We start from the raw sequence: 27257 nt of genomic DNA on the forward strand, positions 1-27257 counted from the left end.
AATCTGGTGTGCATGGGCTGTTGGCTTATTTATCTCTTCACAGTTGTGTTGTGTTGAACTGGGAGAGAGGGGCAGCCCAGGAGGATGGGGGTGTTGGGGGTTGGGGGAGATTTTACTCTCTCCCTTGGTGGAGAATTTTTTCCCATTATCATGCTAAGAAACCTGACCGGGCAACTCCCTTGGCTTCTAATTGCTCAAGACAAAAGAAAGGGGTGGGGATGGATGGCCGTGAGTTGCTTTGTCCTTCCAAGGGGACACTCACTCTCGCCAGCCCAAATGTGGAGGAGAGAGGTTCTTTTTCTCCCTGGTGGGACCGGGCCCTGCACTCCGACACTGCTACAGCTTCCTGCTTCTGAGAACAGCACTGAGAACCGGGACACAAACGGCGAGCGGAGTTTTTTCCTTCACCTTCTCCCACCTGGGATCGCCCTGCTGCCTCGCCTGCCTGCTTCGGCTGCTGCTGCAACTGAGAGAAGGCCGCCTCGCTCCACCAAGACCGTGCAGAGGAGGAGGGCATCTGTGACTAGGAAAAAACAACTGAGACCGAGTTTCATTCTGTTTTGTCACTAATTTTTCATAACTGATGTTGTTCTTGTTTGTCTTGTAGATATATCAGTAAAGAACTGTTATTCCTAAACCCCTACTTTTTGTCTGAGAGCCCCTTAATTTCCAAATTATCGTAAACTGGGAGGGAGGGGATTTTCACTCTCCATTTTGGAAAAAGCTCTTACATTTATTTTTTTTCTTTTTCTTTTCTTTTTTTTTTTTTTGCCCCTGGCAATACTGTCCTCTAAACCAGGACAGGGGTGTTTGTAGGCTGTGGCCAGGAAAACCTTAGCCAGGCCCTTGAAGCCTGCAGTAGGGGCTGGGAGCATGGAGTGAGGCCTCAGGAGGGCAGCAGAAATCTCCAGGACTAGAAAGGGCATCACAGTGTGTGCTGCTGCTTAGATCTTTGCCTGTGGCAGAAACAGGTGAAAAATTGCAGTTTGTCTGTGTGAGTGATACGGAATATGCTTGAGGATGCCTGTGAGTCCCACTTTTTCACCAGACTATTTATGCCTGTTCTTTCCAGAGGCACAGAAGGAATTTTCAACTCCATGTTCCTGTCTCTGTAACTCTTCTAAGGCTTTCTGTGCTCTGTCTATTCAGTAGCTTGTTTTTGTATGAAGTTGAAAGCTTGCTGTTGGCTTCAGCTATTCCTTTCTTCACCACACCACAGCTTATAGATGTTACAGAAAATGAAGGGCATTGGTGTTTTAATGGTGATGGTTTTGTTAGCAGTCCCAAGAGGGAATGATGAATGAATTAATGCTATTTTAGTAGGGTGTTTGTATTTTCTTGTTGCTGTCTTGGTAGGGATTTTGTAGGATATGCTTAAAAATGTACATGATGCAGTAGTGTCATGCATGTTGAACTTTGCTGATGTCCTTCCCCCCAGTTTATAAATGTAATCCCTAAGTGTGTTCATCTTACCAAATATTCAAGGACTGTAACTGTAGTGGAGTTACACTGCAATTGTTTCAGTTCCACTGCAGTTTTATTGCATCTCTCTAAAGTTTGGTACATGAATGAATAGTCCATAAGGACTTTTCTGTTTTGTATGTATTACATTATAAATTGGACTAAAGATTTACTTGGACATAAACTCCAGTAAACCAAAGGTTAATGACATAAGCATCAGTTTTATATTGTAACTTTGGTATGCAGCTAATTTGATTGATCATTACTGGTGTATTTAGACACCCTTTGAGAGCTAGTCCTTAGACTATATAATTCCCTGGAGAGTTTTCTTTATGCCTGCATGTGCTGGGGAGCTGTTCTGTAGCTGTGGGTGTGTGATGTGTGCTGGTGGCTGAATGGCTTGTCCCAGTTGGATCAGCAAACCCAGCTGTCCCCAGAGGGAAGAAGTTTTATCCCAATGTACTTGGTACTGCTGGTGTGCTGTGATAGAGCATTTACACAGCCTAAGAAAATGTAGAAAAGGTTTACATCTCTAAAAAGCTCTGCTGCATGAAGACATTTGGAACACAAAGATAAATATGTTTATGGTAAACTGCAGGTAGCTGAGCTCCAGGTCTGGATGGAGCACTGCTGCAGATAAGACTTTCACTATGTTTTGTTTTGTTATTTTATACTCAGAACCATTATAAGCAGAACTCAGAATATTTTTTTATTTCCTCTTCTATGTATCAGTAAGTCTTGAGGTTTATTTTAACTTTCCATTTTAAGAATATGCTTATCTTGAAATAAAAATTTGGAGAATGCATTGCTCAAGGCTTGATAAACTTGGGTGGAGTGTTTTGTGGCTTTCTGAGTAGAAGTATGTCCTCCATGTATGCAAACTGTGGCTAGAAGAAAGTAATTGTTTAGTTAGAACATTCAAACTAAATGTAAAGCTAAAATTATTTAAAGTAATTGTCCAGTGTTAGGATTTGCTGGATCCCAGGTGAGATCCTGGATAATGGGTGTACAGCTAATACAAAAAATGCAGTTGGAGGAAGAGTGTCTTTTTGGTTGAGTCAAAAAATGCACTTTCAGTTCTTGAAATAAATTAGGGAATTTGTGCAACCCACCCTCAGACCTTTGAATATCCAATCCAAAACATTCCCTGGGTCACTTACAGGCAGTGTATTCAAGAAGGCAGAAACAGAAATGTTTATTCTCCTTACTGGAGTTTCAGTAGTGCAAAATAAAGCAAAAGTAACTTAAATTATAGTTCCATGCAAATAAGACACCTGAAATCTGACCTGCAAAGAAAGCCCAAGGATTTTGTGTGCTTCACTTGTCAGGTCAAGTGGGTGAGTTCTGGGAGGAAAGTGCTCTTGGATGCGTTTAAGAATCAGTGTGTAAGTGTTCAGCCTATTCTGTTGTCTGTCTCCAAAATATAAAGTGACTATCCACCCAAGTGGAACTACTGAATACCTGACTGCATTGCCAGTTCTTTTGTGCTTTTGTGATGTTTCAAACGATAATAATGGAATTGTTTGTTTTGTTAAAGATAACTGTGCCTTTTCTGGAGAAGGGTTCCAGATTTGTTCAGCAGTGTGCATCTAGTCCCTCTGTAAAGCCAAAATACAGATGTGTAGAGGGGTTGGAGGAGCTTTAGAGGACTGCTTGGTGTGTGTGGGTTTGTTCTGTTTTGTTCCTGAGGAGTGCATCGTGACTCTCAGCAGGGCTAGGCTGTGTTGGAAGGTTTGCTTTTGAGTGAAATGGCACAGCTTGTTTTTTTAATAAAATACAACAAACTTACCCTGGTGTGATAATGACACATTTCTGTGTATCACTGGCAGCCACTGCCCAGACACCAGGAGACAAAGCCAGGCAGAATTTTGTCTCATTTCTTGCCTGGTGTATCAGGTCAATAGTATTCGTAGAATTGCTGGGTTACTCCTTTCCCACAGTTCTGTTTGTTCTTGAGGGATTGCTTTACCTGTGTGCTGTTAATTTGGTCACAAGTTTCTTGAGCAGTGGCTTCTAATAACCATGTAGAAGTTTAATCTTCCTTTAATTATTGGGATCAAGAAGGCTTTTGCTAGATTTTAGGGTGAAATAATATAACTGTTTGTTCACTGATGTTTTCTACAGAGCTTCAAGGTTGCCTCATGTTCTCAGAGCAAGTAAACTCATATATAACTTATCTAACTTATTACCAAACCTAGTCAAGTATGTTCACTGTTAAGCCATGTTCCTTGAGTGAGATCCCTCCTTCCTGCTTTTTAAATTGTGGGAAGGGAGAAAGAATCTTAGTAAGTTCTTGAAATACTGTTTCTGCCAAAATAGAGATTGCAAATAGGGCTTTGAAATTTTATCTTGGATCATAATTTGTCTTAATTGTTTTCACAACTGCATTTAGCATTTTAGGGATTGCTGACTTCTTATTGTGTCATTGTTTCTTGTTGGATTTTGGAGTCAGTCTCTGAAGCAGTGTCTTAATTTTTTGAACATAATGTGAAACTTTATGGTCATGTACCATCTGTACACTTACCTCCTCATAACTATCAGGCCTAGATAATGCTATAGAGGTGGCATTTTCAGGGATGTTGTGAAGAGAGGAGTGGGCTGCGGATGGAAATTGTCCTATGTTCAGAAATGGATCAATGTTTCATGTGGAAGTACAGTCTTGCTTTGTCTTGATATGTCACTTTTGATACAATGATTAAATAATCTCCCTTTACTCTGCACCTACTTTCAGCTGTTTTCATTGGGGTTTAGAGTTTACCTTTTGAATTTACAAAACAATTCAAGTCAGTTTTATAAACAAATATAGCCAGTAATTTATTTACTATTGGAATACACTTATCCCTGGGTAGAATGTGTCTGTATTGTCTAGAGCTGTTATCAACATGACCTCAATTTTATTTACTTATATTGACTGAAATGCATTTTATGATTAAGTATTTTGTATACAAGATAGTCAGCTTTCAAAGCTTTTAATTTGTTACGAGTTTTTCATATCTGTGTCACTGCAGTCACTTTACAGGCCAGGTGCCAAAGCAGCAGTGGCCCATATCCTTGCACCTTTTTACCATTATAGTGGGGTTTCCAGGTTTGTTTTTTTGACTTAGTAGTAAATAGTTACTCTTTTTGCAGAGCTTGGGTATATCTGTGTGTTTAAGGTCCCCCACTGTGTTAAGAGAAGTACAAGGCACAACTTGATAGAAATAAGTCCCTCACAATTTCGTGTTAAAAGAACAAAAATAGCAGAGTGCCAGCATGTTTCTGTGGTTTCTTTAATAGAACCTTTGTGTCCTAGTAGTGACCTAGGAAATCCTGTCATGGTGGTGTTGCTTTGTTTACATTTCTATTACCTTTCCTGGATTACCCTGAGAAGTGTCACTCTTGCGTCAGAAGGAATTGATGGCAGTATTTATCATAGAATTACTGTGTAATTTCTGCATTTCAGAACAGCAGCACTTCAGGTAGGAAGGGACCTTAGTTTCTGAGCTCTGACTGTTCTCTAAACTTTGACTGGTCAGGGGTTGAAAGTCTAAGGGCAGAGCCTGCACAAACTGTTTTGGCAACTTGTTGCACAGCTTGACTGACCTTGGTGTGAGATTACTCTTGTGTGCCTATGTGCTGTCTCTAATCAGTGCCTGCCTGTGTCTGGTGGCTCTCAGAATACCCTTCCACCAGGCATGGCTGTGAAGAGTTTGTCTGTGCTGTTTTTGTCATGTCCTGCCTGTCCAAGAGCTGCTCTTGGGGCCCTTGGAAGCACCCCTTTCCTTTTCCCCAGGCTGAAAAAGCTCAGTTCTCTCTCCCTCCTTGCAGGGCAAGAGCTCCAGCCCATAGCCTTCTTGGTGGCCTTCTGCTGAATGCCTTATTAATTGTTGCCTCTGTTGTATCAGAGAGTCCCAAAGGGGGCACATGGACGCGGTTTTCTGGGTGTGATGCAGCGTCACCTCTTCCTCGTGCTGTGCCCGTACCCTTTGAGCTTGCTGTGCTGTCAGCTTTCACTGGGAATGCTGCTGCCACTGAGCAGGGTGCCAGCTCCTTTCCCAGCAGAGCTGTGCCCCAGCCAGCCACTGCCCTGTGCCATGAGGAGTCTGTTACTGCACCCCAGCTGCAGGACCGGATTTTAGACAGTCAGGGCATCATTTTTGAAAGAAGGAAGGAAAACTTCAGGTTCTCTTCCATCAAAACCACCTGGATATGAGTTTTCTTCCTTACAGTTTCAAGCAGTGCAATTTCTTTGTGGTGTAGCATGAGGTACTTAGTTTACTAAACAGCTTGGAAAATACCCACCTTCTGAAAGCTCAGAAACTCATTTTCTGTTTTGTTGTGTTACCCATGTACATACTTTGATTAATCTTGTTTAGCATGCTTAGAAACTGGCCCCATTACATAAATTAATTTGGATCAGTGTAAGATGCAAAGAATAGTTTTGATCTTAAACAAATACATGAATTCTGATCTCTAGAAATGCCAGGCTCAAATGGCACACTCATGTACTATTTGCCTTTGATTATGACCATCCTGTTATCCTTCCTTTAGCAATAAAATACAGAGCTATGAAGTTTCACCTTACTGCAGCAAAACTGTGGTCAAGTTGTAAATGGTGTTACCCTGGGGTGAGCTCTTCTGGCTTTGCTGCAGTACCTTACACTGGGGCAGAACTGGTCCTTCTGTTCTTGGAAGTAAATTTATCAAGCATATTTGTGGAATATTTGACTGAACTTGCCTGTGCTGTTACTGTGTCAAGTTGATGCATTTGCCTACCTAGTTTAGTTGGAAATGAATCTACCGGGTGTGCAAGTGAATGTAAAGCTGGGGGACCAGCTCCTGTTCATTTGAAAAGAAAGATAATCACCAAACAAAACGTGAGCTATTAAGGTATTTTTCTTGTTTTGGTTAAAGGGACTAACAGTTTTGAGTATTCAGAATATACTTATATTTAATTTCTAAGAAATTTTCTAGTGTTCTTCTGTAGTCACTGCCATAACAGCCATTTGCCATTTTTTCTTTCCTTGTTTTTTTTAATTGAAAGACTGTAAAAGTATTCACTTATAGTGTAAATCCAACCTTGCATAGGCACGTTTTCCTCTTGGGTTCTCTCCTTTTGCCTGACCTTGGGCTGGATGATTCATCCTTCCCTAAAGGCACCTGACCATGGCTTCCCTGCCTGGTGTGGCAGGATGGATGTCTACTGTCCCCAAGTTGTCACTTGTGCAATAAAGGAGTAACTGTGCCAGTCCTAAGCTGACTGTGTGAGCAGTGTCCAGGTCTGGGCTTGTGGGCCTGTTGTGGTCTTGGTGTTTTGTTTTTCTGCCCCCACGTGCCCTGTTGTAGCCACTGTGCACAGGAGTACGTCGCTGAAAGCTGCGTGTCCTGTGCACGCCTCGCATTTCATTTGAACGTACCTGTGTTTTGATGGAGCAACCAGCTGTTCAGAAGTTAGTAGAAAGCAGGATAATTTTATTACTGTCATCATTTTGTTGTGTCCTCAAGTTTCTCTCAACTTGTGTAATCACTGTAGTTAAACTTCAGAGACTGACTTTGATTTGATGGCATGTATAGAGTATCATGTGTGCTGTACTTGATGAGGACATAGGATATTACTGCTGTGCATTTACTAGTAGCAGATGCTCTCCTTGCCTAGGTTCTGCTCATAAGTCCAAGGATGTATTTGAAAACTGGTAGTTTAGCTCCTAGTGAAATGCCCCGGCAGTGAGCAGGAGTAGTAGCAACTTTCTGGTAGGCTGAGCTGTGATATTTGTGTGCAGAAAGACAAATGGGGAAAAAGTAATACTGGAATTTGAACAGCCTAATAATGCTGCATTAAGGTAGAATAAGGCTATATTTGATTAGCCAGTAACAAATGTTAGCTTTATTTTGGATCAGGAAGCAGTGATGAAACAGGGACTTCTGATTAGTTTTGCTGTCATTGTTTCTTGAGGCCAACACCATCAAGGATAGTTGGGGTGAAGTAGAAAAGCTGATAAACTTCATGAAGCCTAAGGAAGTGGCATTTTCTACTTGGTCTCTTGTTAGTGAGTCTGAGCATGTCCCAGTGTGATGTTTTCTTTTTCTTTTTATTTTTTTTTTTTCCTTCTTTTTGCAGGAGAAGAGGGTTTAAAGTCTCCAATTGACCTAAGTGATAATGTATGTCTTCTAGTTTGCTAGGCTGGATTGAGAATACGTGGTCTGAACCATGTGTATGGATCATGACTTTGGGACAGCTCCACATAAACAAAGCTCACATCAGATCTGTGCTTAGCCAAACTTCAGCAGCCTTGCTTGGCTCATAAGTCTCATACCTTGATGTGGTTCCCAGACAGGACAAAAACATGGAGTCTGTGGTGTGCTCTGCAATTTAGCTATGACAGGATTTTGGTTTCATTGCTAGCAGTCTGAATTGTTCTGTGGTATGTTTTTCTATGAGTTGTTTCCACTCTTGTGGAAACCGTGCTTGTCCAAAGTGGAATTCTTTTTGTAGCAGGGTATTAAGGGGATAATTTAGCAGGGGAACCATAAGGAACAGTGTCACCTTTAAGCTTTAATTCAGGATTAGCTGCCTTTGTGTGGGATGGACCTGATTTCACTTGTGCCTGTAAGTTTCCTGCGGGAAGCCTTAGGCAAATGCTCTGGTTTTTGTTGCTGAGGTGGTTAGCGGTGATGGTTTGCAGCCCTTGTGCAACCTCAGCCCATCCGATGTGCCAGTGCATCTGTGCTGTCAGAGCAGGGTGCCCACCTGCCTGGGCTGTAGTTACTGCAGGCTTTGGGACTTCATTTCCAGGCATAGCTGGAGTCATCAGGCTTTCTGAATGCACCCATCTGATAAAGTTGGCTACACATTCTCTAACAGTTTTAGTGATCTTCCCAAGCAGTTCGCCTCTTTATTGCATGTGGTGAGACAAAGGTTGGTTCTTTTTAATCTTTGGCGAGATAAAAGGTGCTGGTTCTGATACTGAAACAGCTTTTTGCATGGTCTCATTGTTACTTTTGGCAGAGCCAACCTGGTAAATCTGCCAAAACAAGGAAGAAAATGCAGTAAAGAAAAGACTTTATTGTATTCAACCAGCATAGAGTTTGACTTCCAGTTAGTATCTGATTAGGGGCTTAAATAAAAAAGTTAGAAATTACCTGTTGAGTATTTCAGTCTTGATGGACACATTTTAAAACCTAAACTAGTTAGTGCGGTAAATCAAAACAGGACCAATGTGACCTAAGAATTATTGAGGTGAAATTTTGAGCCCCTGGCTTAGAAAATTGGTCCTGTGAAATGGGATCAAACGTGATAGGAATGAAAACAGTTAAAGCCTCAACTCCTGCATATTTCTTACTTTTAAAAGTGTTGGAGAAGGTGTTGTAGAGCTAAACAGAAGTGGGCTTTTATATATTGCACTGCATGTGGGAAGTTTTGTATCTTGGGTCTTGCTACTGAAATAGAGAAACTGGAGGCGATACCTTCTATGCAATCGTACGGGGACAGGCACTTAATTGAGTTTTTGGGTGTGCTGTGCATCCTGACAAAATGTATGATTTGGACAGAAATGCACGTGCTGACTTCTTGAAACGTACTTCCCAACATTTTCAAATGTTTAGAGGTAGAATTGGAGGAATTGTTAATTGCAACTTGCAGTCCACTTTGATAAAAGTGTCCCCCAGTACATAGGTAGTGCTTTTTTGATGCCAGCCTTGCTACCTTTTGCTCCAGGCGGTATCAGAGCTTCTGCTCTTTTCCTCTGCTATAACAAACGTGTGTTACCAAGTCAGGAACCCAACTGACCAAAATGGGGAAGGCAGAATTCTTGTTGTTGCTGCACCAGCATATTCTGGTCTATTGAAGTATCTTGCAAAGTCTTTTTATGACTCTTTCCAGGGCCACTGTGCAATTTGAATGGTTTCTTCCTTTTTCAGAAAGCAAAGGATAACTTGTAATATATTTAATTTGTGATGTTGTTTTTCTTCTTTTCCTGCTGCTCTTCCTGTGCTTTTTAATTCTCTTCCATGCTCAGCAACAAGTTGTTTTTCTTCTCCTCATGTTTTTCTTTTTGTTTGGTTGTCTTAAAATCATTTCCCCTTCGATAAATAAGCAGTGTTCAGAAGGGAAAAAAGGGAAGTGCAAAGTTAATGTTCTGCTTCTACCCAGCATGTGTGTTAAGTGTTTATGTATGTAACATCAATAAACTTCCATGTTAGGAAAAAACCTCTATAGTATCTATAGAGAAAAAAAAAACCTCTATAGAAGTATCTATAGAAATAATCACTTTGGGACCCAGTGTTTGCATCTTCAGTTAGTTTTTCTGAAAGAGCTGAAATCTACTCTCTTCATGTGGATGTAGTTTCTGTTTTTAGTCTGAAGTGATTTAGCACAACCAGCCTGCTGCTTTTATCTAGGTGTAGTATGAGTTATGTCCCGTGCCTCTGATCCTGACAGACCTGTTCTGGCAAAGCCTCCCACTCTGACATGACAGAGGCTGTTACTTTCTGTGGAGGAGCTCCAGAGCAAGTTCTGGATGCTAAAGAGCTTCAACTCGGAACTGATGTTGGCAGTTCTGGTAAGTGTGTGTGAGTAAAAACCTCCTTCTATTTGATATCTTGCAAACTGGAAGAGTGTAATTTTTTCCAACTAAAAGCAAAATATTGGGATTCTGCTGTCCTCTTCCATCAGCTTGTTAATTTGTAAAGCTGAGATGGAAGTTGGCCTAAGCAACATCTAACTGATACCTCTGCTTGAGAACAGAACCAAAAGCTGAACAAAGCTTTTCTATGGAGAACAGGAATGCTGCTTTACTGTGTTAAGTAAAACATAAGATTTGATTTCTGAAGAAATAATTAGTTGGTTTTGTCTATTTTTTGGTACAGGTTATTAATGCTGCTTTAGCTCTTGCTGCCAGACCAAAAAGTCAAGTTGTGAAAAGCAACATGGAGATGTATAGGAGTACGTGGGAGAATCACATCCGTGTTCTTACTGAAGCTGTGGATGACATAACAAGTATTGATGATTTCCTTGCTGTATCAGGTATGATACTTTTCAGAACCCTGTTGTTCTCTTATATGCTTTGAAAATTTTTAATCACTTTTCAGTAGGAAACCAGTGAAAGATGAGGTTGTATAATGATTTGTGAAAAATCGTGAAATTGCTGCTATTTCAAATGTCCCCACCCAGTGGATGTTCCTACTGTGCATGGTGTAGAGCTGGGCAGAAGTCCCAGGTGGATGTGACACGGGTACATTTATCCATCCCCGCAGCTTCATTTCCCTCTGCACTTTCAAATCCTCTGTGCAGCTGTGAGAAGTCTCCAAGAAAAGGAACTGCATACACCTTAAACAAGAGGTTTTTGTCATGCCCTGTGTTCCAGCTACTTTGGAATGCACAGTAGAATTTTTTGGAATTTTCAGTGTCACAGATATGTCACACAAAATGTACTTTTACAGATTTCTTCAGTGAAGAGGCCTAGGTAGTACACTGTGTTTACTGAAGCAGTGTCTTCAGCATTTAAAAAAACAGAAGATGCTGTCAGACAGAAAACACTTTTTGCAGTTTAAAGATGTTCTCAGTTCTGAAGTAAGGATCTGCCCTCACTGAAGAAAAGTATTCAACAGAAGCATTTCAGTTGCACAGTGCCTACTTTCTATGTTGCTCCTGCTAAAATACGCCTTGATATGCATAGTTTAGAAAGTTGTGAAGCACATGTAAATTTGTGTAATTCTACTTTTTTTGAATTATCTTAAAGTAGCATAACATGGAACGGAAGGACAAATTTGTCTCATGTGCCTTAGATGTGGTTTAATTTCTGTGTGTCCCTGTGGTCAGTGGGTCCTGTGCTTGCCCATTTCTTGGGCGTGTCCTTTGGGCTTAGTTCCGTTACTTAGGACTCTTTGGTTTATGCCGCAGTAGGAAACATGAGTAGTTCTGCAGGGGTCAGTAATCTAAAACCTTGTAAGTGGAGTCACAAGCAGGTTCCTATTCCCAAGTTACGCTATGCTCATTAAACATGAGGGCAGACCCTTGCCTGAAAGGGGGCAGAGTTTGAGTGTTCATTGCTCTAAAGCTAGTTTGGTGTCAGCACTGTGGGGACTGGCAGCTGGAGTGCAGTCCCAGTAGCTGAGTGGTGTTTGTTCCTTAGAGCAGGGTGTGGGTATTACTGTGCAAACAGCAGAGATGGCTGCGCAGGCCCTTTTTGAGTCTACTGATGTGGGGTACAGACTTTTCCTCAGGTGGGGAAATTCTCCTTGCTTTACAGGGTCATCTTGTGTACCTGCAAGTGACTTAGGTCTGAGAGTAGAGGAATTACTGCAAATTTACTGTGACTTAGTTACTCTCCTGTGTGTATCTCAGCATCTTAGTACAGAGAAGCATAACCTGAGATTTATTTCTCCCTGTGTGAGTTAGCCTTTGATGGAAGGGCTTTATGGACCTGCCTCTTGCTTGTAGTGCAAATCTTCCCTGTTTCTGAAATTTCCTGTTAATAAAAAGGTGAAATAAGTCAATTACTAATGAATTAAATACATGAATCTGAGGCCGGGGATGTCTCTGTAACCTGAGCTGACCACTTGGGTATGTTTTAGAGTGTCTGTGTTCCAGCCCGAGCACCGGAGAAAGAGTCAATAGACGTCTTTTGTTGTTTCCAGAGGTGGTTTATTTTATCTAATCTAAAAGGTCTTTCCCTGACTAGCTGAGGTCCTTCCAGCTAGTCAGCCCCAGGCACACTGCCTGCCCCTGGGATGGCATTATCTTTTTATACTAAAAACTATGTAAACATTATTTACAATTATCTTCCAATACCTATCACTTAAATTGTACAGTCTGGTTCTACTCTAGACCAATCTAAAAGTGCCAACATCACCTAAAAGATAGATACTAGGAAGGAGGAAGAAGGACAGAATACACCCAGGCTCCTCCATCTTGACCCCAGACCCTTATTATAAACAATCTTAAAAACCAACTTTTTCACCTTATAATAATTTAACTTGCACTCTACTTGTTTTTTGTGACTTGTAATTCTTCATGTAAGGGTGGTAGTTTTTCCCAAGGAGAGAAATCCAAGGCACAGGGTTTCTGGGCACTCTGCCAAGGTTCCTGAGCTCCCTGCCAGGGTCTCTAGTCATCCAGGGAAGCTGGAAGGGTGTCTTGGGTTCCCACATGAATCTCTTTAATTCTCGGGAGATTTCATAGGAGCTTAAAAATCTACTGTCAAATTCGTTGAGGTAAATGAGTGTTTTTATCTATACAGCTACGATTCATTGAAATGGCACATTTTGGTTTTTTTTTCCCCAACATTTCTTGGACTTGAATAAAATTAAGCATTCCAATAATAATTGTGTAAAAGAAAGATCTGTCATTGGGCAGCTGCTCATTTCAGAGACGACTTCTGGCTTTTTAGTGTATTTACATTCCTTGGTTGAACACAGTTGGATGATGGACAATACTTCACAGTAAGTAAAAGCAGGAACTAATTCAGGTAGCACTGTTGTGTAGACCTACACGCCAGGAGGTCCAAGAATGGAAAATATTGTGATATTTGCTTTCAGCAATGTGCAGAACATCTTCTGTAAGCTTTGGTAGAACCCTTTGGCACATGTTAATTTAATTTGTTTCAACTTCAAGTGTCTTGCTCATTCTTAAGTGCTCTGTTGAGATGTTTCTCTATGGCAATGTCACCTTTTTTTTTACTTACTAGTTCATGTAAAGAAGTAATTACTAGGAGTAATTGTAAGGAGCCGTGCAAGCCACTCTTGGTTTACTCCACAGGGTATTAGCACTATTGCTGTGTTCTGAGGAATTATAACATTGACATACTGCTCTGTCTATATAAAAAGGTTAGAAGTGTAATAGAAGATGGTATCTGCCCTTTTTTGGAAATTACTTGGTAATTAGGAAAGATAACGTGCATTGAGAGTTTTGCATCGTGTTTGAAAGGAAAGGAATTCCAGAACCACTATTTAATGGCCCTATTTTTTCTGCAGAAATTAGTATTGCACATCTCATGCCAGCATGGACATTTTGGGTGAGAAAAACCTTTTTAAATAACAGATTTCTGGGCATTCTGGGTGAGAAATACTTTTTTAAATAACAGATTTCTTTCAAAACAGATTCTGTGCTGTGTTGGCATGTCAGCTTCTCATATGTGAGTTGGAGTTTAAGTTTTCAGGTGATGAGGGAAGTGATGAATCCTGGAATGTCTGAATTACATGCAGAGTTACAGGACACTTCTTAGGAAATACAGTAAACACACCTTCCCTAGTGGTCCTGGTGATTCAGAACTCTGCATCATGCAGGAGAATGGCCTACTTTGAAGTTAATTTTCCTTTTCTTCTCTGACTGAGAGGTCAGTTATTTCTGACAGTCCTTCCTGTCCCACTGGCACTCAGGGTAGGAGAATTGTGAGCCTGTGGAAGGTTGGTTTTTTGTTTGTTTTGGGTGTTTTGCTTTGTTTTTTTTTTTTTTATTTTGCATTCTTGTAAGCATCCTGTAATAATAAACAAAATGCTGTTTTTTTCCAAGTTTACTGATCTTTGCTTTTCAGATGAAATTTGATTTTTTTTTTGTTTTAGTTGTGTTTTGTTCTTGCTATTTATATGCAGTACTGTATTCAAAGGAAAACAGCACTACAGAACAAAAAAGATGTGAAATTAGGTCGCTACAACTGAAGAAGAGGTCTGATTGCAAATAGCTGAAGTGGAGGTCTGTTCCTTATTAAGGAATGCAAGAGTTAATGACTTGTGTAAAAAAAGTCATTGAAATTATGAAACATTATAAATGATGATACTGTTATTCATAGATTTGTTACACCTTGTAAGAGCAGAGAATCAGTCTCAGCCTATTGGTTTTAGATAGTTTATGCAAAGAACGCGAATGTTAATCTTTACAACCTGCTGACATTAAGTTAAAAAATTACTATCATCCATTTATCATGATGGTATGAAGTCTACAGACTCATAAATTAAAATATGCTGCTGCATTTGATGCATGAATTTCCAGGAAAGCAGTTTTGTTGTGCTTGTAATTGCATTCATGTTGGTAAATCCGAGGTTTTCTCCTCAGCTCTCTGTTCTTTTAAATTGATTCTTGTGTCTTCTCCCTCATACAGTTAGACTGAAGCAGAGTTTGAGGCTCCTTTCCTAATGTTGATTCCTTTGTGTTATTTTAATACTCTTTTATTTAAAATTGCCTTAGAAAACCTTGTGTGTGTAGGTGGAAGATCTGAAATGTCAGTATTTCCTTCTTCCTTTGTATGTGTGTTTTCTGTGCCTGATGGTGGTGTGTAATTGCAGTGACAGGCTAATTGCAATTATTAAGTATTTCGATTTTATCATGTGTTAGAAAACCAGTAAGAAAAGACTTGGATCTTTTAATCACAGAATTGCCTCAACTTTTTCAAGGACCATGTAGCTAAGCTACATGTGCCTCTTCTGTGTCCTTCTCTTAATGTCTTTGCCTGTGGGATTGTTGAGGGGTGGCGACAGGCAGGACGTTCGGGACAAACGGAGAGATCTTTATTAGGCAGGTCTTGAAGTTTGCGGTTTGTTGCATAGGGCATGGGTAAAGAGAGCAGCTCAGAGCAGGACAGAAAGAGAGTGAGGCATGGTAGGAGTTCTAAGAGATAAGAGGGCGAAGTAAGAGAAGTTAGTAAGAGCTAAGAGAAGGAATTAAGAGAGAGAGTTTCCCGTTACAATACAATAAATTGTCTTCTGTGTTGAATATTCCAATTTCCACTAACCAATCTAATGCAAGATAGAAATTCTCTAACACTTGCACGCAACCTATAGAAATTGCTATATTACCATGTTTTACTGCTTTCTTATCTCTAAACCTTAACTCGGACCCTTCCTTATGCCTGGAGAGGGTCTCTGCTGGCTCTTTGGTATTTGTGGCATCTGGCATTATCTAAACAAAGGAAGGAGGCCTTCAAGCATCCACACTGTTGCTCTCAGGCACACAGTCAAAAACTGCTATCATTTCTATCTCGCTTATGGTTTCCATATTCTCAAAATCCTTTGCTAGACAATCATATTTATAAGGTTTTCCTGATTCATCCTCCCCAACACTTGCCCAAACTAAGATTATTTCATCAACTGGGCCTTCTCTTCAGCTTCTCCTATGCTGTCTTGGGTTTTGCTCTGTCATATTTATAACATCACAGTGCTGAAATTCTTTAATAGTTATTCTCCTTTTGCCAAAATGGAGGTGCCATGTTTTCATAAAAATATTTCCTTGTCCATCTCTCTTCTTGTTCCTCCTCATGTATGAGTAGATCTGTCATCAAGTACAGTCCACAAATGACACAAAGCCTTTTGTTGTGTAAAATGAACGCTGTGCTCTCTGCCCTTTTATATACCTTTTTAAAATACAGCTTGTCTAAAGTGCCTTTTGTCCCTTGTAATTGCATCAGCACTTTGAATTGAATTATTTTTATTTAAGGTAACTGCATTCCAAGTAATGGGTAACTAGTCATTAGACACTGAGGGGGTTTTGTCTGATGTCCAGTTTGTTGTTTCCCTGCCAGAAGTTTTTTGCTGCTCTTTAGCTGATGAAGTCAAAGTGAGTGCAGTGACCTACATGTCTGCCTCAGGTAAGGGTTTGTGTAAGTCCCCCATGCAGTTTGCACTGCTGAATTGATACTGGCAAGTCAATCTGCCCTAGAATCTGGGGAGTCTACCACTGTTAGTACTGTGAACAGAACAGTGTTTTATCAGGTATCCACAGGTGCCCCACAAATTCAGCTCTTTACAGGAACGGGCCTGAGGGGTCTGAAATAGGCAAAGACTTCAGACACTGCTGAGGATGTTCTGTGATGGGATTAAGGACCATTCAAGATAACTCAAGTAGGCAAAAGGGAGTAACATTTTTAGTGAAGAATTGGGACTAGTCAATGACTCCAGACAAGGAGAAGAGCCATCGTTCACTTTCCTATGGTACTCTAGCTCTGGGGTGATGGGCAGACTTTCAGAGCACATCCAGGGAAACCTTGCACATTGCTCCCTCCACGTGGAGTAGGGATTGCACTCCAAATGTGGAGTGTGCAGGGAATTGCTGAAAAGTCTGAAATCTTGCAAGCTAGATATTTGTTTCCAGTCTTGTAACCTTTCCCTTGAAATCTAAAAATTACAGTAATTTCATGATTATAAGGCGCACCCTTTTGACTAAAATTTTGATTGAAACCCAGAAGTGCACCTTGTAATCCGGTGTGCCTTATATATGGACCAAATTCAGAAATTTGCCAACCTGGAAGTGCGAACCATGGCCACCCCAGCTGCGAGAGCCCCAAACCGAGCCATTACTAACTCTTTACTTTATTGCGCGCAGCTCCTTGGGAAAAAAAAAAAAAAAAAAAAGAAAAAAGAAGTGTACCTTGTAGTCCAGTGCACCTTATATATGGACAAAGTTTGGAAATTTGCCAACTCCTGGAGGTGCACCTTATAGTTGTGAAATTACTGAAAGTTTTTTCCAATGATGGGAAACAGTATGATGCTACTGTGTTAGAACAAAAGTTGCCTTTTAATGTAAGCCTGTGCCATCAGAAACGACAGTAATTTCATTACTATAAGGCGCACTGGATTATAAGGCGCACCTCCGGGAGTCAGAAAATTTCCAAACTTTGTCCATATATAAGGTACACTTTTTTTTGCAGTGAGGATCCACGTGCAACAAAGTAACGAATTAGTAACAGAATCACACGATCGTGGGGTTTACTGGCAGGTGATCATTTTGGAAACATTTTTCACAGATTGGCATAGCCTTTAAATGCAGCCCCAGGTGCCTTCCCCATGCCATGGGCCCTGGCACTCACCCGCCTCCTTGCGTGCAGGGCTGCCTCCCCCCCACAGCTCTGCACTGCCATGGTGCCGCCTCTCCCTCAGGGCTCCTGCAGCTCAGGGCGGCCGCGGCTCGCACTTCCGGGTTGGTAAATTTCTGAACTTTGTCCATATATAAGGCGCACCGGATGATAAGGCGCACTTCTGGGTTGGGACTAAAATTTTAGTCAAAAGGAGGGTGCGCATTATAGTAGTGAAATTACTGTGCTTATAATTCCAGGAAAGCAGCAAAAGATTGGATTTTACAGTAAAGCTGTTGAGAAAATCCGTTTTGTGGGTGCAAACAGTCTTGTGGCTGTAAAAAAGAACAAGAGCTAAGAGACCATATTTTCACTGTGTTGGTTTGATTGCAGTGAAAATTGCACCAGGAAAAATAACTGGGAGAAAAAGAACCTACCTTCTGTATTTTACCCACAGGCCTATTTCTAAAGATGGAATTTACTTGATTGCACAGAGGGAGCAAATACTCAGCCTCACTTCTTCCCCCAACATCTCTAGCTCCAGGTCCACAGCCCCAGCTGCTGCAGGTTCTACTGCTGGGAGAGGACTTCAGTAGGTGATTAAGAAAGAGTGGGGCAGGTAGACTGTGACTGTGTGGGATAGCATGAAATGGCAGAATAGGGGAGCAGAATTAGACTAGCAGGGATTAGAAGAGAGCTCTGGTGATTCTCAACTAAAGCATCTTGTGCAGATCAGGTCAAACTTCCAACTTCCTACAGTAACTTAATTTGAAACTTCTTCAGTTATATGTGGTCCAAATCTTGGTTTTAATTTGATCTTAGCTATTATTAAACAGCAAAGCTCAAGCAATGCAGCACTTTAACTAGTGTTAATCTACTGCAATAAAATGTAAAAATGTCTGCTTGGCAAATCCCTTCTGGTTGCATTGCTGAGAGAAGAATGAAGTACATCTGAATCACACCAATTAAGAGTAGATTCATATAAGTGTGTTTCCATAAGATACTTCGTTGGAGGATAGAGAATGGGGACCTGGTGCTTCATTATTTGTTAGCTTTTCTTTTAGAAAAGAGCCTGACAAACCTCTGGGTTTGTTGTACTGGTTCTTGGCTGGATTGCACAGAAGTCAGTTTCTGTTCAGTAATGTTCCTCCTCAAGCTGTTGCAGGTTTTCAGGGCTCTTATCAGTTTTTGTTGCATTCTTTGGAAGAACTACGTGAGATGGACTTTTGTGTCACAGCTCTGTTGCTGTGTATATTATTGGTGTTCTTTGTGGGCTTTGTTAATACCCGTTTGTGATTGATGGCATAAAACAGCTGAATAAAGTTTGTGAAGTTCTTTGCTTGTGTTCCCCTGGACTCTGGTACCACTGATTGCACTGAACAGTTGTCTGTCTTAGCACACCTTGTCCTTAAGAAACCTTAAGTTAGACAGTAACAGGCTTTTCATATAATTCTCTGCATTAGTATCAAGCCAGTGTTTTTTACAAACTTGAAGAAGTTCTTAATAGGTGATTTTACTTTTTTTACAGAGTCTGATGAGCTTTTTCCCCCACATCTCCATCTAAATACATTTCCTAAGCTTAGTCTCCCTTTGTTTTTCTTTGGGATTCAGTGGACAGAGAGGCTCATTTTTGGAGAGTGTCACTGCTTGTTCTGGATGATGCAGTCATTCTCTCCTAAATACAGAAAACGCTTGCCGAGATAAGACTAATATAAAATGTTATTAATTTTCCGCTTGATCTTCCAGTCTGATGTATTTGTCTATTGGTAGTTAGGTTTTTTCAAATATGTAGCAGATCTGTAGCATTATCTAATTTTGTACAATAGAGGCAGACCTTTCCTCTATTTCTTCAAAATTACTTTGCATCAGTCATTTAAAAAAAACAATTTATGTCTGTTTAGTTACTCTGCCTTTTCACATCCCTAAGTGCAATTGCACGCAAGTACTTTCCAGGTTTTATAATATTCTCAGAATATCCCACAGCCTTCCTTATCTCTGCCCTGTGGTAGTTACTGTGCTGTTGAACTGTTCCTCATTATCCAGTGTCACATTATGTATAAAGGTATTCTTAAGAAATGACTTTCTTGATGCTGCCTGTCCTGTTATTGGCATCATACTAATTTATCCATGCTTGTGCCGTAGTCTGCCTAGTGCTGGGCTTTTTTTTTTTCCCCAGAACCTCAGATAATCTGAAAGAATAATTTATAGTTGCCGTAGGAGGCAGGCAGGCAGGATGGAAACAGGCCAAGATATGAAGGGGGTGTTAATAACTTTTTGTTACAGCTGAAGGGAGGAGAAAGCTCTGGGGTTTTAGTATAAAGCCTCTTTTCCTTGTTTGCAACAAAGCCAGCAAACTTCAAGCTAAAAATAGCTTAATCTAACTTACAGTAATTTCACGATTATAAGCCGCACCATTTTGACTAAAATTTTGGTCCGAACCCGGAAGTGCAGCTTATAATCAGGTATGACTTATATATGGACAAAGAACAAAAAGTTGCTGTTTTAGTTTGGAGGACAGGTGTCTGCTGAGAAAGGCAGGAACTTCTTTTTGAAATGGAGAATGTAAACCCCCTCCCTCCAAATTATAGTTTTGAAATCAAGGGGCTCTCAGGCAAAGATATGGGAATTAGGAATAACAGTTCTTTACTAGGGAAATTAAAATAGAAAGACAGTACTACAAATACAAACCCCAAACCCTGACAAAGTCAGAGTACAACCTGACACCCTGTCAGGCAGGGTGTTGGTAGCAGTCCCATTAAATGGTGGCTGCATCCTCCTGCAGTGACAGATGTGATTCAGTTGGAGCAGTGCTCCTGAGAAGGTGCAGTTTCCCTCTGAAGGTCCAGTGGTGATGTGGAGAAATCCAGTTTTCCTCTGGAGTCCAGTGGAGAAAGGGGCTACCTTAGTGTCCTAAAACCTCTGTTTTTATCTTGGTAAGAAATGTTGGGCTCTTTCCCCTGGCTGGAGCAACTTCCAATGGGATGAAGTAATTTTATCAGTCACACAGTGGGACTCAATGGGCCAATTAGCAGAAAATGACTCGCTGGAGGAAGGATGGCTTGTGAAAAGATAAAGAACAATGCCCTGCTTGGTTTCAATGGATGGCCCATTAGCAGAATATCTCCCATGGAGATAAGGATCACTGCCCCCACCCTCAACAGATGGTAATAGAATAGATCCCTTTTATCACACCCTGTATTGTAACCCCAGACAGTTGCTGACACCCTGATGTGCGGCTTATAATCAGGTGCGACTTATAATCATGAAATTACTGTGATTTCCAATGTTTTGAGAGAGGAGGCTGCAGAGCAGCAGAGGTGGTTGACGGTTTCTCCTTTGTTCATTGTCTGCTAACCAGTGGTCTTGCTTCTTTTAGGGTCTGTGATGGCTCCCACTGATGGACACAGCAAACTGTGTCTAAACTACAGTGGTAGTTAACTCTGGAAAAGCCTGTCCATTCCTACTAATTCTTCTCATGTTCTATTGGCAGTTTTAGATATGCTTAGAAATTTATTTACAGTAATTTCACGTTTACAAGCCACACTGACTATAAGCCGCATCTCCGGGTGTCGGCAACATTTTGTTCTTTGTTCATACACAAGCCACACCCAGTTATAAGCCACTCTGTCATTTTCAGTGAGGACCCGCGTGCAACAGAGTTGCCAAATAGTAACAGAATTGCAGGATGGTGGGGTTTACTGGCTCGACTCGGTCTGTGCAGGCTCGGCCCGCTTGGGGCTGCCGACGGGGCCAGGTTGCCCAGCCCAGCGCTGCCACTCGGCGGGGCCAGCTGCCGCTGGACTCGCTCGCCTCGGCCCAGTGCTGCCCCGTGGTGGCAGGGGGGCATGGAGCCCGCTGGCATCCATGGCGGCAGGAGGGGAAGGAGCTCCCCCGCTCCCGCGGCAGGCGGGGGCGGGAGCCTGCCTGCTCCTGCAGCGGCGGCGGCAGGTGAGGACGGGAGCCCCCCACCTTCCCCCAGGGCTGCGGGGATGGCAGCACAGTGGCCCCTGCCTCCCCCTGAGCCAAGGGGCCAGCAGGAGGGAGCCCCCCGCCTCTCGCCCGGGCTTTGCTGCCTGAAGGAGGGAGTCCCCTGCCTTCCCCGCCCCCAGCGCTGCCGGCACAGAGCCCAGCTCCACCCATCGTGAAACAGAGTAATCAATTTGTAACAATCGCGTAAAGCCGGGTTTTACTGGCAGATGCTCGGCTTGGCACCCTGGCTGGCACTTCCGGGGTTGGAAATGTCAGAAAATTATTCACATATTAGCCGCCCCTGAGTGTAAGCTGCATTTCCGGTGTGGGAGCAAAATTTTAGTCAAAACGGTGCAGCTTGTATTAGTGAAATTACTGTAATGCCAACTGCTGAAATTCAGGTTAAAAGTTCAGAAAGGTTCTATCCAATGTTGTAGCATTTTGAAGTTTAGAATCCATTTTACAAGTGATTTCTCCTCATTTTATTCCTAAATTTGTTCGGTTCTTTAGTAGTGTACATTTCCATTGAAAGTTTCTGGTTTCCTTCCTTTCCCTCCCCAAAATCTTTTAATTTCTCTCCTTTGAGATTTATATTCTGAAACTTCTAGTGTCCTTCCTTCCTCTTTTTCTCATTAAAACCAAATGAAAAAGCCCTCTGCAAGATGCCAGTACATGGGTAAGGCTGTAAAACTTTAATGGCTTGTCTACTAATTTAGGGGAGCCACTTGCAAACAGTGTATGACATGTCTGCCCAGTTTTTTTGGATGCACCTTATTGTGCTGTGGTTTTATTCAGCAATTTGGGAATGTGTGTTAGTGTTCATTGTGCAGAGCAGCTACACTAAGCCTGCATTATGGGTGGTCATCTGAGGTTGCTGAAGTTCTGCAGTGCCACAGCTTTACCGGTCACATTTTTTTTGGTCAAAATACACCCTTCTGCTCAAGTCAGATACAAAGTTTTGGGTGTAATCCAGGCTAATCAGGTTAGATAATGTAATAATGCAATAACTTTCATCTTTGTGGCTACTGAAATGCTCTTAGTGTGGGCTCTGAGAGTCAGAGCTAAGGGCCCCTCTAGTAGGACTTGTTTGTAGAGCCAAGATCACCCTTCTTTCAACTTTGTCACATTGCTAAATCTTTTTTGCGTTAAATAACCAGCACTTGATGAGTAGCACTTCTGTGTGTGGTAAGGCCAGGTGTCAGCACGGAAGTATTAATAGCATTCACTTTTGGATTTTGACCAAACTCTGTTTCACATCAGTCTGGGCAGTTGAAGTCACTCAAACTGAAAAATACTCCGTAAATACTTGGGCAAGGAGTAATGCAATGACTCAGACTTCTGTCTTGCATATCTCTTTTGATAGAATTTGTTTTACGTGAATGGTTTAAAGTTCTGGTTCAGTTCATTACCACTTTTCCAGTCCATGTAGCATGTTTACAGATGAAAACGTCACCAAAATGGCCAATGACATATTGGCCCTTAGCATGGCTGTGGAGATGGTGGGGGGGAAAGCCCAAACCAACAAGATGCTATTCAGAGACTTAAGATTGAATTTGATATTTTCATGCTGGCCTTCTGGTGCCTGCAGTAGCAAAATAGCATGCCTTGCTTTTTGTAGGAGAATAAACTTAAGAATCTAAGTAGAGATGTGTGCACTTAATTACAGTTCCAACAGGAAGGTAAATTACACTGTGGGTTTCAATAACTTTTATATCAGGTTTGTTCAGCCCGACTGTAATATGCTTCAGGATAAATATGGATTTGCTAAACTTAAAGTGGTGAAGCTCCTTCTTCATTGTTCTCACCTGGCTTGTAAGAAAATGGCCTTGAATTTCCCCCTTTTTTATCGTAACTAAGAGCTGGATCTGTGTGTCACTGAGCATGTAAAGTTCTTTTTATTTTTTTTGCTGGTGCAACTCTTAGCTGTTAATGACCCACCTGGAAGTCCTGCCAAAACCATCATACTGCTTTGCCCTCACTGGGACAACCCTCTACTTTCCCCGCTCTTTCTTTTAGACTCTTTTTCTTCCATAACATTGTAGTAGTTGTCATTTCAGCAATGTAGGGATGTATCTTGTGGAGGAGTAGGAGGTTTAGTTGTGCTGCTTACGAAAATGTTGGTTTTTTTTTAAATGGAAGAAAGGGCAAGAACTCTTTGCAGCATCTTAGATATATCTTTGTTATCAGGTGTTCTTTGGGAAATCACAGCATTATTTGCCTTTAATTACTGTTGAGCTAGTGTGCTTCTTGTGGTTTCTTAATTGACTTCAGAAATTTCTGTGCTACACCATAGTAACCTACTTATATGTCAGTATTTTGTATAGGCGTAGGGGTTTTTATCGCTACACATTTGAGTTCATTGACATTGAACTGGTTTGCTTAATTCACTGATCACTTGGTGCTGAGATACTGTCTTCAGTTCTTTGTTGTCAGCTTTGACTGCCTGGAATAAGAAAAGACAAGAAAATTCCTTCCTCTATGGCTTCAATACTCTCCTTGTATATTACTTTTGAAAGCATTGAATTACACTATTTCAAAGCCAATCCCTGTGGAAATGCTGGCTTACAGAGTTGGGAAGACTGTCTGCTTGTTCCTGCCCCTTGTTTTGTCTTCTGTAAGAAGTAGCACCAGTAAATCTGTCATTTATCCCGTGCCATCTCAGAGCTCTCCGGGAATAGCAGTTGAAAGGCTTTTGGAAATCTAAGGTACAGTTCCCAGCTGCAGTGCTTTTATCTCACTCTTCACTGCTGCCTCCAGTTTGTGATACACAGCTTTATACTCTGCTACAGAGCTACTTGGACTCTTGTTAATTATATGGTATTCCCATCTCTGTTCTCTCTTATATGGTAGTTTATACCAGTTTGCCAGCAGAAATACTACACACACCTTTCTGATTGCCCTGATTCCTCCCAACCACCTCCACAGTTACCCCCATGGTAATCCATTTCTCTTACTCTGTTACTAAGATAAATAGACCTTGATAGGCTGCATGTCACAATGGATAGCTCAATGACTCATTTTCAGTTTCTTTAGAGGAATGTCTTCTTCCTGGAAATTTGTTGATGCCATGGTATCCATTTTCTTTTGTTTGAAAATTTTGCATTGTCTCCTCTCTCCCTTGGATAGCCATACCCTGTATCCTTGCCTCAGAAGTAGCTTACAGTCCTGATAGACTGATTTAAATGCAAATTGTTTTTGCAGCACTCCTGGTGTAGATTTCAGGGCAAACGTTTTCACAGAGTGTAACACTTGTTAGGCACTGGCTGTGCTCTTAGAGACTGCTTGGTTGGCCGTGGGATCTGACCATGTGTCACAGGCTCGTTTTGGGAACCATTCTGTGCCATGAAAACCTGCTCTTTGAAATTAATGTGTTCTAAATCAAGATTTTCTGCACTTGTTAGTGAGCTTATGGGAACATTTTAGCGGTGAAGCTTTGGAGAGCTGTAGAGAGTAAGAGCCAATGGAATGTGTGAAGTCATTGAGCAAGTAGGCAGGACTAAGGAGCTGGATAGTGCAGTTCAGCAGTGGGCTTGGCATTTTGATGACTTGAGATTTCCATTCAGAAACTGAAATTTCATACTGAATTCCTGCTCTGTTCTTACTGAATTTCAATCAGTTGCTGCTGAGACTTTGTTAGCTGCAAGATTCATTTCTCATCACAAGCTTTGCAAACTACTGGCGTTTTCCTCGAAAGTTTTGAAGGCTGATGCTTTTGGAATTTATTTTGTATAGGATTTGGCTGAGCTGAGATTTTGGCAGCCTTTGAAGGATGCTCTAAAATGCATGGGTTTGATGCAGATTTGGATTAATTTTTTGTATGTTTATTTCCTAACAGGCTGCTTGGTAATGGCTTTCCAGCTGCAGCTGTGGTAGTAGCTTTGAATGGTTTTGTGCAGCTTTGCAGGAATTGAGATTTGTTTGTTTTTTGTAATGAAGCCTACTGGACATATACACAAGGGTCCCCAGACCTGGTATGAAAATAAGGACAACCAAATAGTAAGGGAAGACTTTGGTCAATGACATTAAGAGTTTAAGGTGGCAATGCGACTGTGGTGCAGAATGTGTGACTGTTTCAAGGATGAGATACAAAATCTTTACTTGAAAGAGCAGGTTCCAGGTTGTTTGTCTGCCCTGAAATGATGAACTAGGTTATCAACCATGCATTGATTTGTAAGATAGGTGCTATGAACTATTTCCCTGTAATCTGGCTACTTATTTCCCTGTTCCAAGTGCTTCTCATTTCCAATGAGATAAGTATCACTGTAATTCCTGGCATAAACTAATTCTTTCTGATAATCCCTTACTCAGAGAACATTGCTTTTGCCATTTTAGACTTAAAGATACATGATTTATCAAGGCCTTGCTGGGTTTTTAAGAGATATTTTCATGAAGTTAGGCAGTATTTTAGCTAGATTTGGATTCTGAATGCAGAATTTAGAAAGCAACAGTAAATTTTCCATTTCCCAGCCATAGAAGGGCAGAAAACAAATTTATTTATGCCCTGTTTTAGGGCCAGCTTATATTTCACCTAGGGCAATAAAAGTACAGACTTCAGTTCTTCTCTTTTGGCAGAGCAAATTATATGGAAAATTGAATCTCAACTTTCATAGCGCTGAGAATACAACTTCCTTTTTTTTTTTTCTTTAATTAATTGGGTGTTTAAGCAACTCTGCATTGAAACTGGGCAGGCAGGTGAGGCACAAAAGACCAAGCAAAGGCTTGTCGAGCAATTTTATGTGGCACAGTCCTCTGCTTATATGCTGAAGGAGAATGCTCTCCTGTAGTTCAGAATTCTCCCACAGATGGTTCCAGCAGGCTGCTCCAAAACTAACAATGAAGAGATAAAGGAGCAAATTGCCAGGAAAAGTCTCCCACGTTCTGTAGTTCATCTCCTGGAAGAAGAAACCTCCCAGAATTTTTACCTGAGGTTTATAGAAGTGACAGAAAGGGAAACTGTCTCCTGTATTTTTTGTGAGGGAGTGCTCTGAGGAGAATAATGAATGCTGTGGCTGTGCAGTGTGGTGGAAGTGAACAAGCCCAGACTGAGTATAAAGAAAATGGTTATCCTGTGTATTTTTTGAGCTGGCTGCCACATACTAATGGAAAATATGACAGGATTTTGTAAGGCAAATAATTCTCCATTATCCAGTAGCTAAAATGAAGAGTGAAAAGTAATGATTATGTCTAAGATAACAAGCTCCAAAGAAAAGCCTAAGTGAAGGTTGCCAGTCGGTGGCAAACATGTTGTACAATTGTATGTCAGACTGTAAAAGGCCTTGCTGCTGTGGAGGAGGTGTGTTGCAGTCATTTGGGGAGCCTGGTACACCTGTGCTCTTTTTTGGCTGGCAGTTCTTACTGTAGTTCCCTCTGTGTCACAGAATCCTCAAACCATTTTGGTTAGAAGGGATATGTAGGTCTAGTCTGTCCTGCTGTTCACAGCTGTGGCTGTATTGTATTCACACCAAGAGCAACCTCTTAGAGTTCTTTATTCCAGTGAATCCCATTATCCTTGCAGTGATACCCCATCTCTCCTGCCCCAGTCCTCAGCAGCTTCATTTTGACTGTTACTGCTCATTTGCCAGCCTCCCACTTAAAAAGTGAAAAACCAGAGTTAATTAACTCATTAATGCAGAATTAAGGTTATGTGGCAATGTTTTTCTAGTATTCTGCATTCACTAAAATTTAAATACCTAAAAAGCATTGTCAGAGGAGGAGGATGTATGCAGATTACTTCACGGCTTCTTGGATCTGTCTGGAAGCACTTTAAGTAAAGTATTTATACCTAATATAGTATCAGCTACCTTTTGGAGCAATTCAGCCAAGCTGGGTGTATAAAGCAGTTGAAGTAGGACTTGCTGTGGAAGAGGAAATGGGAACTATTTGTCAGTCCCCATGTTTGTGAGCAGATTTAGGAGATCATAGAATCATGGAATGCTTCTGGGCTGGAAGGGACCTTGAAACCCGTCTAGTTCCAGACCCCTGCCTCGGGCAGGGACGCTGTCAGCTAGACCAGGTTGCACGTGTAGCATGAGAATTCTAGTGTAAAGAACTGCATGTTGAAGATGAGAC

At 41.4% G+C, this 27257-nt stretch overlaps 1 protein-coding gene across 2 annotated transcripts in view; it reads left to right on the forward strand.

The window, feature by feature from the left end:
* Positions 1-27257, forward strand: part of CTNNA3 (catenin alpha 3) — a 413367-nt gene that overhangs the window by 272114 nt on the left and 113996 nt on the right. For both annotated transcript variants that reach the window (XM_033066154.1, XM_033066155.2), the window contains exon 11: positions 10306-10462. In XM_033066154.1, coding sequence (XP_032922045.1) covers positions 10306-10462 — 157 coding nt within the window. The remainder of the gene's footprint in view (positions 1-10305; positions 10463-27257) is intronic.

Source organism: Catharus ustulatus, chromosome 8 (genome assembly GCF_009819885.2).
Source record: "Catharus ustulatus isolate bCatUst1 chromosome 8, bCatUst1.pri.v2, whole genome shotgun sequence".
NCBI lineage: Eukaryota > Metazoa > Chordata > Aves > Passeriformes > Turdidae > Catharus > Catharus ustulatus.